Consider the following 12,172-nt stretch of genomic DNA (forward strand, 5'->3'; position numbering starts at 1 on the left):
TGTCATAATCAATGGATGACGTCCAACCCTAAATGGAGCAAAACCTGACGTATTTTATTTTTACAACAGAAAAAGGACGAAAAAGTGGAAACAAAGTACCTGAACTTTAGTGACACCGTGTATGGCTGCTGCACAGAGCGACAGCACCACTACTTCCTTAGTCACATAGAAGACTGGTGAGAGTGACTTGAAATCATTTATGGAGAACATGTACTTTGACCCTTTTGAAACATGCTTTACTTCACTCAGGAACCTTGTTTTGGCCGCGTCTGCAGCCTCCATCGAAGTCAGCGTCATCGCCAGACAAGATGACAAGGTGCCTCATAAAATGTCCAATTATCAATTGACAGGAAATGCATTATACTCTTATTCAGCTATGATGGCGTTTTTTCATTTTTTTCATTTATTTTATAATTATTATTATTATTATTATTATTATTATTATTTTAGATCTGGGAGCTGTGGATGCTGGAGGATGCTAGCAGGGCTGAGCTGCCTGTCTCCGAGACCAGTGAAGACACGCTGCCCCTCGGCTTAGCCATCGACTACACCAGTCAGCAGGAGATCCGTATCAGTAAGTGCCTACTGCTAGCTAACTCATTAACTCATTCACTGCCAGACATTTACAGACCCTCTTTTTACCCTAACATCTGAAAAATTTAAAAAATATATATATATATAAATTGCTGGGATTAAATGGCTGGACTGTGAAAAGACAAATTTTGTCAATGGCATTGAATGAGTTAAATGCCATGAACAACTTAAGTCGTCCATTAGAATCAAACCATTAAGGTTCGAGGTCTGATTTTGTTGTTTGCTAAGTTTTTTTTTCAACGGGAGGGGCTAACTTACTCTAGCTTTCGACATGTTTTGTTTATCACTAATTGTGTATTTCTGGTGCATTGCGTGCCTAACACCGCGCATACAAGCACTTCCTGTACTACAAAGACTAAGATTCCTTACGGTTGAGCATGAGTGTCCCGTGCAGTCGGGGTATTCGATCGCGGTATACATGCGCCCGTATTTGGGTTCGAAAAGGAGTAACCCAGGCATGGTATTTGGAATTTTAAAAAACAAGAGTAAGGCCATATTTGAGTTATTGCACGCATTTGCACGGCTTTTAAAAACCCAAATACTGCCAATATTCGGGTTTTAAAAGGGTTACTGCGGCCGAAATTAGGCAGTACAGGAAGGTCCAAGACGCGGCACATGCAATCAGTTCTATTCCGTGAATCCAGAGGGTTCTTTTTCATTTTCAGGTTTTAAAATTATCTTTTTCTTTTTTCTATTGTCTTTTTTAACCAAATTTTTTTCCCCACAAATTTTTTGTTTTAGATTAAAAAAAATATATATTCGATATTTTTCTCATCTTTTATATTTTTTCTGTTTTCTTTATTTTTCCCTCCTTTGTCTTCACTCTTGGCGTATTCTGACACCACTTGTTGTATCCATGCCTTTTGCTTGTTGAAAAAAGATGCTGGAAGCCAAAGGAAAAACAAAACTTTGACGCTGGCTGACCTGAGCTCTCGAGAGCGCAGGCACTCTGCGGGCTTAATTTTGTGCCTGGCAAATGCGTCAATAGCATTTAAAGCTCAACACACACTCTGTAATGAGCACGGGCCAAAATCCATCACGTTTCTTTGTCACTGCAGTGCTCGACAGAGCTCATGTAGAGAATAATAATCAGCTTCCGACTCAACAGACATTCATACCTACTCCCATCTTCAAGAACCAGGAATTTTTTGCAGTGTTTTTGACATGATGAAAATCCATTGTGCAGAAGGATTGAGTGATTTCACATTGAGCGGTGGCGGGGTGTGTGTGTGGACGTCGGCAGGGGGTGTGTATGTGTGTGGTGGGGGGGGGGGGGGGGGGGCAAATGGGGCATTCATTGAAGATGTCTCAGGCAAGCTTGAGGACCACAACAAACAACAAAGCAGCTCAGGCGCCCCTGCGGAATACTGATGAGTGCCTCCCTCTAGCTCTGTGTCTCTCTCTAGCTCTCAAACTATGGAGATGCACATTTTTTTTCACAATTTGAAACAGTTCCCATTTCCCAACGACCAGATTTTCATTTTTAGATCATCAAAATTACCCACAGTGCACATGTGAGCTTTTTTTTTTTTTTTTTTTTTTTAAAATGAGGTACTTTGTATTACATACATTTGTTACATTAGACATCAAATATGTTGGAAAGTGGAAATAAACTACGTCTTTTTTTTATAACGTTTAAGGTACCCGTCTTTGGTGGTTGCGCACAAATTTTCAGGTTGCGCATGGTAGGTTTGTCGGAAGTCTGGGCTGGAGAATTCCCTGCCCAAGTGCAAACGGGAGATGCTTGTTCAAACACATTGTTCTGAACTCAAAATTACGCATTGCAAATATATTGAAAATACTTTCTAAAAAATGCCTTTTTAGAAAAAACGTACAGTCTGGAGAAGACACCCATCAAACCATGGTACACATGGCACATGAATAATAGTGGGCTAAAATACCGGTCGAGACATAAAACGTCTTCAATGAGCGTCACAGAAATCATTTGATTCCAGTGAGTTACTCAAAAGGTTGTGCTATACAAACAAATTCTGTCCAGGCCATGCTAAATATTTCTTTTAAGATAATTCTGTTGGACCACAAAAAAAACATGCCTGACTTTTTCATTAGTTTGTTTGGTTTTAAATTGTTTCCATTTTCTCAAGGCGACGAAAAGACTTTGCCCCCAGCTCCCACTTTGCTCATGCTGTCGACCGAGGGATTGCTTTGCCCTTTTGCGCTGCTGAACCTCAACGTCGGTGTCAAGCAGCTAATTGCAACCTGTGCTACCCTCACAACAGAGGGCGAGAGACCCCCCAAGCCAGGTGGGAAAATCACAATTACAAACCACAGATGTTAAACAAAAAAATGTGAGTTATACTGCATGTTATAGAGAGGAATATTTGTGTTCAGTTTCTTTGGCAGTGCAGCCCCCCAAATCTGCCGCGCCTCTCCCGTCTGCCTTCCCAAATCTCGCCGTGACTTCAGTGGCCGCCTCATCATCTGCTGCGCCACCGTTTAGCCTTGTTCCCACAGCCCCCTCGTCATCATCGTCAAGCTTCGCTTTCACCTTACCGCCTGTCAGTGGCAACTCGGCTCCTCCCGCCTTCTCCTTGGGCTCGTCCACACCTTTCGGCTCTGGGGCCTCGACCTTTGGGTTTGCCAGCGCCAAGCCTCCGTCTGAAGCCCCCTCGGCCCCCTCTGCATTCTCTTTCAGCACCCCCTCAAATAAAGTCACAGCCCCGACAGCCCAGAACCTCGCCACTCCCTCTGTACCTGCAGCTAAACTCAATCTGAGTGAAAGGTAAGACATTATTTCCTGGTTGTCAGATGCATCTTGCACGCGGAGACCCCGTAAAACGGCAGCCTCAAAGCAAGGTTATTATAGTTAATGCAAATATCTAAAGCTAAAACTGGAGGAACATTTTTGTGAAAGAAACAAAGTAAAACAAAAAATTTGAACTACATCTGATGTTTCAAAAACGAACTGATTATGGCAAAATGTCCTTTGTTTTCATCTTTGTCAACTGATGTCATTCATGAGCTTTCGGGGTTCATTTGAAATGTATGTATTTCGGTATTGCTCTCCGTCTAGTTACAGAGGAAGAAAGGTCAAACAGTTCTTGGAGAATTGTAGTTTACTTTATTACACAATAGTGATCTTTTTTGTATCTTGCACTTGACAAGTACTCCATATATTAAAAAAAAACATAAAACTGATCAAAACTTACCAAAGCATTTTTGAAAAAAGAACTTGCACTAAAGACTAATTAAAACTAACTGAATTTAAAAAAAAAAAAAACTGTCAAAATGAAATAAAAAATATAGAAAAATTCTAATTTATTCCAACCCTGCATCAGAGCTATAACTGAAGTATTTGTAATCCACCCTTCTCGTTCATACAGACCAGTAATGCAAAAAATGACAGGAAAATGCTTACTTTGGCACGTACTGTTAACGGGACGTTAAATACTGGTGCCATCCTGCCTCTGATCCAACTTGCAAAGGTGGAATATTGCCAGGTCAACTTGGCTATTCTGGTGGGAAAATGGCTACGTTTACTGGCTGTGTGAAAGAGGTGGACGCAGTTGTTAACAGTCAACAGCTGTCAGTTGCACTCTTACGATGACCGGTGTCCATCTTCCCAAGGTTTTCAGCAGCAGAAGCTCCAGCAGCCCCTCCGTCGTCTTTCTCCTTCGCTACACCTATGCACAAAAGTGTAGTCTCAAATGGCAGTGTCCCTGCCCTTGCTGCTGTCACCACCACCATCACCACCAAGCCAGCCACAGTGTCAAGTAAGCTCAAATCTTAACTTTCAATATTTCGTCGTCTTACCTTTTTTGTTCTTCTCATAACTTGGGTTTTCTTTCATTTCAGCACTGGTACGTCCAGTTCAAACCAGCACACCACCTGCAGGACTCCAAAAACCATCGCCAGCTCTCCAGGGCCGCATCCAAACCCCACAGGTGTTTTATTTTATTTTATATATATTTTTTTTTATCCTTTAAATAAATCCTTGTAGTTTATTTTGTTTGGTATATTCAGCTTTCGGGTGGAATTTCTTGAACGTACATGCACTATGGCGTTGCACGGGATACCAGTACCGTACAGTGATTTTTCAGCGTCAAAAACGATTTTTAAAATTTTTTTTTACGCTGAGATTAAAAAAAAAACACCCCACCAACTCTCTTAAAGGCAAGTGTACATACGTGCAAAGCCGCCTGTCTACCGACGTGAGAAACGCATTAAGTAGCACGCCTTCTTCGTCATCTCCTTTTTACGATCCATCAAATTCAGCGTGATCTTTAAAGGTTGTATAGAGCCTTTTAGATTCATCCTGTATGTCACTCAAAAGCCAAGCATCCTTAAAATTCTGATTCGTCTTTCTAATAATTCTAGTTGTGTCAACTGACATGAGTATTTTTGTATAACACACGTTATAGTTTTGCCTTATTTTGCTGACATCACAAGACCCATTTTCAGAAATAGGTAGATAAAGATTTAATTTCATGCCTGATGGCTCGTCAGGTACTGCAGAGGCCTAACTATTTATGAACAGGATATTAGAAAGTACATTTTCAGTAATTTATCCTCTTTGACATAATCAGGACCATTTGATGAAATTACGTAACAGAAAACAGAATGGATTTGCTTTTTATTTTTTGTGGGTTTTTTCCCCCCCTTCAAAGTTACTCTACTGTACTAGTTTAATCAATGACTTTAAATGGTAGCTGATAGGTGATTTTCTGGCCTCCTGTTGCAGACAGCCGGAGTCGAAGTAAAGCCAGTGGAGAAGCAACAGCCTCAGCCAAAGAAAGAATCCGATCCCATCATGACTGGAATACTGGAGGAGGTAAGGTTGACTCTTATGAGGGTACTTGTATGATTATTAATTTTAAACCTTTTGACGCTCTCCTCAGATTTCACACTTCCAAAAGGAACTGGAGGATTTTAAGGCAAGGAGTTCGATGGCTGACTTTAAAGTTGGAACCAATGAGGAGATGAAAGAACTTCGGAAAGAGTCAGAGGATCTGAACATTTTCACCCTGGAGATTAAGGAAACCACAGAAGTAAGGATTTTAGAAATATGATTTTGAGGAATAATTGGATACATAAAATTGTATGCTCTCCAGTCTCTGCACTGTGACATCGGCACACTGAAGACCAACTTACTGGAGGGTTTCGCCGGGGCTGAGGAAGCCAAGTCTCAGAGTGAGCTCAGCAGGGACCGAAGTTACAGACAACTGCTGTACAAAAGACCCCTGGACCCACGCAGTGAGGAACAGCTCAAGGTGAAAACACATGACCACATTTGAAATTACTTCCAGAGTCCACACCTTTCAAGCACAAGGCAGGTAACTAGTTTGCAGTTACCATGACATGCTAACATAGCAGTCTACATATTTTTTGGGCTTCTTGTGTCAAACATCACAAAAAGATGGGCTCAGTCAAAGAACGTCCAAATCCCCCCTTTTGGTCTTTGGCTGAGATGTCCCATCTAGCTAATTAAAAGCTAACATTAGTAGTCTACATCGCCTCTCAGTGCTCGTTCTAGTCAAACATCGCAGACGCAAAATGGATGGCACCAATTGCAAAAGATCCAAATTAAAGTGCGTTCGTAAACATTTGTCAGTACCACCTGGGAATGCTGTCAAGCCAGGTGGCCAGCACGAGAAGCTTACCTGAGCAGTCTCTATCTCTAGTCAGTGCTTTTTCTTGTCAAGCAGCACAAGCAGATGGACTCAAATGCGGAAACCAGTCGCAGAAAGTCTTAAAGTCCTTTTGAAAAAAAAAAAAAAAATGGTTAATACTGCCTCTGGCTGAGAGTCATATGAAGCCAGACAGCTAGCTATAGGAAGAAGTTAATGTTGGAAGTCAGCATTTCAACTCTGTGTCCCTTCTTGTCAAAGAGCACAAGCTGATTGACACAAGAGCCAAATGAAAGTCCTTTTATTCACAAAAATGTTGGTCGGCTCCAGCTAAGGGTCCTACCAATACTACCAAACCCCGGCTTGCTGCTTAGCACGAGAAGCTGAAGCAGTCTACAGCTTTACTCGGTGTTCCTTCTTGTCAAAAAGCACCAACAGTGCACACCAGCCTCAAGATCACTGTCCTTTGTTTGAGAATCATACAACTAGCTAGGACTAGCTAGAGGGAGTCACTAACGTAATAGTCAGCATCATCACTCAGATTACTGTCCAGTCAAACAGCACGTACTCTACAGATGGATGTAAATTGATGGCATTACTCCCTGTAGATCGATATCAAAGTCCATTGTCTGCAAAAAGTTGGTCAATGCTGGCTCTTTCTGAGAGGCTTATCTAACTGCCTAGCATAACATGAAAAGCTAGTTAACCATCTATATCTGCACTCATTGCTCTAACTCAAACTGTTGGACTTAGAATAGTGGTCACAGAAAACCCAAATCAAAGTCCTTTGTCCATTTGCTTTCCGTCTAGGAGATCCGCCGGCTCTACCAGTACGTCATGTTCGCTGTGGAGGATGTCAACGGTGTTCTGGATGTGGAATGGGAGAAACACTTGGAGAAAAAGAAGAAGAAGAAGTATGCACAAAACTCCCCTCGTCATTTAGCAGCTTAGCATTAGCCTTGACTGTTGTTGATCACATTGCATGTTGGCAGACACATGGTGGTGCCTGGGCGCGAGGGTCTGTTCACAACGTTGGCCAACAATTTGTACATCATCAACCAGCAGAAGAACAGGCTGGACCAGCTGGTCAACGAGCTCACCTCACTGCACCTCTACAACAAGACGGACACTACCACGGCCAACCGCAACACGGCCACCTCCCGAAGGTCGGTCAATCACAGCAAAAATAATTACTAACAACAGTGGTGTGCAAGGGGGACATAGTCTGTGTCAACCAAGATTCACCCCGCTGACATTTAGTTTTATAAACTACCGTATTTTCCGGACTATAAATTGCTCACACCAGCCATAAAATGCATAATAAAGGGGGGGGGGGAAACACATAAGTCGCACTGGAGTATAAGTCGCATTTTGGGAGGAAATTGTGCGCTTAGTACACATCATTTCCACCGAGCTACGATGCTACATGCAGTATACAAGAAAGTTACGCCAAGATAACTTTAAACTCACCAAAACGATTGTAGATCGCTTAAATAAGTCTTTTATTCATCCCCGACCATGTAGAGTGTTTCCAAGTCTCCAAAAGTATTTATGTATTCGGTCGTAATTATGTCTTCCTCTCCTCTCTGCTGAGTGTGCTCCTCCTTACATATGTGGCTGCATGATGCAATACCCCAGCCAGAGGCAGGCAACTGCCTGTTTGTGGTTCGTTCTTATTCAACCATCGTCTGTAAGTAACTTAGACAATTGTGTGTACCGGTAATGAGCATGCAACATTTATATAGGAGCTGAATTGTGGCTGATTGTACTGAGTTGTTGACTGAACATACTAATCACTATTGCTAATCGCGGTTGCTAATCGTTAGCATGTCTGCCTGTTTGTGGTGTATTCTTGTTCAAGCGTCGTCTGAAACTAACTTAGACAATTGTGTGTAATGACATTTATATATGAGCTGAATTGTGGATGATTGTAGGTTGTTGACTCAACATACTAATCGCTATCGCCAATGCTAATCGCGATATCTAATCGTTAGCATAGGCTCATCTTGTTCATGTCTATGAAAATACATGTGTATGTAATGCATAGATTGATAGTATTTTCTGTTTCTTGTGCAGTTTCACAATATAAACAAGCAACTTCGCTGCACACCTGGAGTCAGTGGAGTTTGTTTGTGAATGTTTAGCTGTTTGGATAAGCTGGCTTCCTCGACTAGCAAGGCCTGTTAGTTTAACAAAACATTAGACTTTAACCGTTTAAATTATTCATGCCTTTTAATAGTTTTTAAGATGTATCTTATGTTTCTTTATGTTGGTTACAATAACATGTAAAATGATGTAGAAGTAATTGTCATGGCTTGTTAGTGCTGAGTTGTATTTATGATGTTTTGTCTCCCTCTGCAGGCGCTTTAGCACTAAAGCGCCTGCAGAGGGAGGCAAAACATAAGTCATAAATCAGCACTAACAATCTATGACAGTAATGTGTTAATAATTTCACACATAAGTCGCTCCAGAGTATAAGTCACACCCCCGGCCAAACTATGAAGAAAAGTGTGACTTATAGTCCGGAAAATACGGTACATATTTCTAGGGGGAAAGAAATGACTTTTTTTTTCTTCTTCTTGCAAACTCATTGCGTCATACACTATTGAACTGAGCTGTCCCATATCAAACCGAGTCGCAGTACCACTGAATCGAACGTAATCAAATCGGTCCAATTTAAAATAAACGGTCCTTAAATCATCTTGCACCCCGTCTTGAGATACGTATCGAATCGGGTTTTATTGGAGAGATGCATACCCCTACTAAATATTACAAGTTTTATCCTTTTCATATTACTACAATAATTTCTTGAGGACTGAGTTTGGACACGAGCCTTGTATGCTGGTTAGAATGAAACTGAATGGCCAACGGAATTAAAATGCTTTTTGCATGTGACGTGATCTATCCTGATCTGCCATTTACACATGCCACTACATTAATCAGAACAGCCGTTTTACAGCCGTGTGACGTGGAGATCGATGTAAACATCACACGCTTTATCACAATGGAGTTCACTTGTCTTTTTAGCACAGTTGTTATGATTGTTTATTACTTTTATTAAAGTAGCAGCTTGATTAATAACAAGTTAGCAGTAGTTTAAAACATAGTTCTCCCATTGCAGAGGAGAAAGCATTTGTTTACCTGCGTTTAAGGTACCGGTAATTGCGTTTTTTAAAAATCCACCTTTCTTTACAAATATCGCATGGTCTAACTTGAAGACCCGTGGCTAATAAAGAAAAGTGTCCAATATATGGACATATTGTTTTTGTTGTTGCTAAATTTATCTGTTGTGGCTTTAAACCAGGTTAAAATAAAAGTTCTAAATGTTGTGGACCACTGTTGATCCACTGGGCAATTCCCTTTCGTAATATTTGAGGCACCCACATCCCCGCCTATCAAAAACATGCTAACATACATTGTTTGGATAGCGCGGTGTTATACTCCACAGTCTCCACTTAGCTGCAGCATGCCCTCAGTCTCCTCTCGGAAAGAAATTGGGCGGAGAAAGTCAATGCACACCCTTGTTCTCCTTCATTGTTGTTCATTAGCAATCTCCTTCAGACTGATGCGTTCAATGCAGCTTTTTTCCCCCCTTTTGAAGTGGAGGCTATATTTTATTGTTGCATTTTTACACCAGTATGGAAAGTGAGCTTGACAGTTTGAGGGATGCCCTGCTGAAGGCCCGGCTGGACACCACCGCTCCAAAATCCAAAAGCCCCTCACCAGGTAAAAACGATTGCATACGTGACTGTGTGTATCACAGACAATGGAGGAGCTCAAAATGTGTATGTTTCCCCTCCAGTCAAGATATCACCAGTTAAACAGTCCCAGCTGCGTAACTTCCTCTCCAAGGGGCACATGCCTCCTGTTCGCTCAACTGCACCAGGTACTCATCCAGGTTAAGAAACCTTATTGATAAACTTTGTCATCTTAATATTCTTTTCTCTTGCCAAGCCAACCTGTCCCGCTCAGCCTTCCTGTCGCCGAAATACTACGAAGACCTGGATGACGTGAGCTCCTCCTCGTCCCTTTCTCAGTCCATGGAGCCTCATCTGCCTCACTTGGAGGTGGAGGAGGAGGAGGAAGAAGAGCTGCAGCCCGAGCGCCTTCCCACGGCTGCTGCCGCCACTCCTTCGTACCCCCGACACCCCACCGTGGTGAGGACCCCCTCCATCCAGCCTGGTTTCGGAGCCATCCAGTCCACACCGTTGGGCAAAATGCAGTCGGTGCCAGGCATGGGCTTCAGACTGAGTCCTATTGACAGCCCTAGTAAGTCAAATATTGTAATCTTACCATTTCATTCTTGTTCACATCTAACTTTTTTTTATATGCATGTACATATATGTGGTTATGTCTATGTATACATGTCAATGTGTGTATATGTACAAACGCACACACACACAAACCCCTTATTCTCATAACTACAGTTGAATTGTTCAGTTGTTCTGACTCTTTTTGGTTTTACTATAGTTCTTTCTTTGGCATTTATTTCATATTTCAAACATACTTTCTACATCACTCTAAAATCATTTCAGTTCCCACCAATAAGATCAACCTTAGTGGCGCTGACAGCACTGCCCTCGCCACCAAAACGGTCAAGCATGGGGCGCCGCCCCCTGAGAGGACCGTGCCTGTCACCATCCCGGCTCAACAAGCCGCAGCCAGCGCCGCCCTTCGCAGGCTGATGGCCAATCAGAAGACGGGTAAAGCTGACATGCAGAACACTCTTTGCTTCTTGTCACTATTCCAACTTGTTCCCAAGTGTCTTATAACATGTCTTTGACATGCTTTTGTCAAAATGTCAGAGAGATCAAGAATTGTAGGCCACTTCACACACCCTATTTCTTGTCTTCCCGATAGCAGCCTGAATTGAGGGGATGGTCGTCTGTCGTTCAAATGAGCGACTGAATACCCTGCCCCATGTACTGCTGAGCCAGAGAGGCGAGTCTGGCTTTCGTTGCCATTAGTGCCGAGCCAAGAGTGGGGGCCTAACATTAAGATAGGGCTGGGCGAAATAGTCCAAAATTCATATCACGGAATCAAACTGCATCCCTTCACAGTAACAGTATATATCACAATATAAAATCAAACGGGAAGTCAAGTCAAATATTTTCTTTACAATAACATGCTCTATGCGGCCCCACTAGTCTCAGCTTGCGAACGTCACATGACCTAACTCAGAAAGCAGGTGAGCCGTGATTGGTCATTACCTGAGCCCAGAGCAACTGTTAATTTTAGTTTTCAAAGCACGTTTGAAAGTTTTTATTGTTTTTAGATTTTTCAAAAATGCTCTGTTTTAGTTACATTTTATTAATATTTGTTCAGCAGATTTTTTTAATGTGTATTTCTTGTGCAAGAAGAAAACAATATTATGTTTTGGATTGAGTTATTTTTAATTTCAGTTTTTCTGTTTTTGTTATTTTGTTTTCATTAACTAACATAACCTATGTGCCTACATACCTTTTTTGTTGAATAAGTTGATAAATTTACTTGGCTGTTTAATTTAACCCATTAAGGACGGGAGCGCATAACTGCGTTTCTGACAACTAAAGTCGGGAGCGCTGTTGCGTGTTTCTCCCTTTAAAGCTGTGAGAGCGTATTTTTTAAAATCCAATTCTCTGTCTCTTGACCAATGAAATGCATCAGAATATACATGTGACTGTGTCGTGAGTTGTCTGAGGATATCCAGAATTTTTTCCAGGAGTAACGGAGGCACAGTCGATCACGGGAGCTCTGATATAAGTCATGGCAGTGATATAGACAAAACGTTCGCGGACTTTAAAGCCGTGAAACAATTCAAACGTGATGTATGGTTATGATATATGTTCGTAGACAATGACTATTTCAACGTCTTCGTAAGAGAACACAACATGGTAATTACCACTCGATTTTAAAAGAATTATAAATAGTGCGTCACTTGCATCTTCGATTGAAACAGTAAAGATGAATAAATTCCGGCCTGTGTGAAAGCCACATGTATAAGCTCTCAA

At 41.7% G+C, this 12,172-nt stretch overlaps 1 protein-coding gene across 2 annotated transcripts in view; it reads left to right on the forward strand.

Annotated features, from left to right (window-relative positions):
* Positions 1 to 12,172, forward strand: part of nup214 (nucleoporin 214) — a 32,858-nt gene that overhangs the window by 6,568 nt on the left and 14,118 nt on the right. For both annotated transcript variants that reach the window (XM_086053011.1, XM_086053012.1), the window contains exons 8-23: positions 70 to 176; positions 250 to 316; positions 451 to 574; positions 2,700 to 2,858; positions 2,947 to 3,337; positions 4,183 to 4,328; positions 4,411 to 4,499; positions 5,297 to 5,386; positions 5,454 to 5,603; positions 5,667 to 5,825; positions 6,993 to 7,096; positions 7,175 to 7,348; positions 9,820 to 9,908; positions 9,985 to 10,068; positions 10,137 to 10,451; positions 10,718 to 10,885. In XM_086053011.1, coding sequence (XP_085909137.1) covers positions 70 to 176; positions 250 to 316; positions 451 to 574; positions 2,700 to 2,858; positions 2,947 to 3,337; positions 4,183 to 4,328; positions 4,411 to 4,499; positions 5,297 to 5,386; positions 5,454 to 5,603; positions 5,667 to 5,825; positions 6,993 to 7,096; positions 7,175 to 7,348; positions 9,820 to 9,908; positions 9,985 to 10,068; positions 10,137 to 10,451; positions 10,718 to 10,885 — 2,416 coding nt within the window. The remainder of the gene's footprint in view (positions 1 to 69; positions 177 to 249; positions 317 to 450; positions 575 to 2,699; positions 2,859 to 2,946; positions 3,338 to 4,182; positions 4,329 to 4,410; positions 4,500 to 5,296; positions 5,387 to 5,453; positions 5,604 to 5,666; positions 5,826 to 6,992; positions 7,097 to 7,174; positions 7,349 to 9,819; positions 9,909 to 9,984; positions 10,069 to 10,136; positions 10,452 to 10,717; positions 10,886 to 12,172) is intronic.

Source organism: Filicampus tigris, chromosome 15, assembly GCF_054856515.1.
Source record: "Filicampus tigris isolate MCC_2025a chromosome 15, RoL_Ftig_1.0, whole genome shotgun sequence".
NCBI lineage: Eukaryota > Metazoa > Chordata > Actinopteri > Syngnathiformes > Syngnathidae > Filicampus > Filicampus tigris.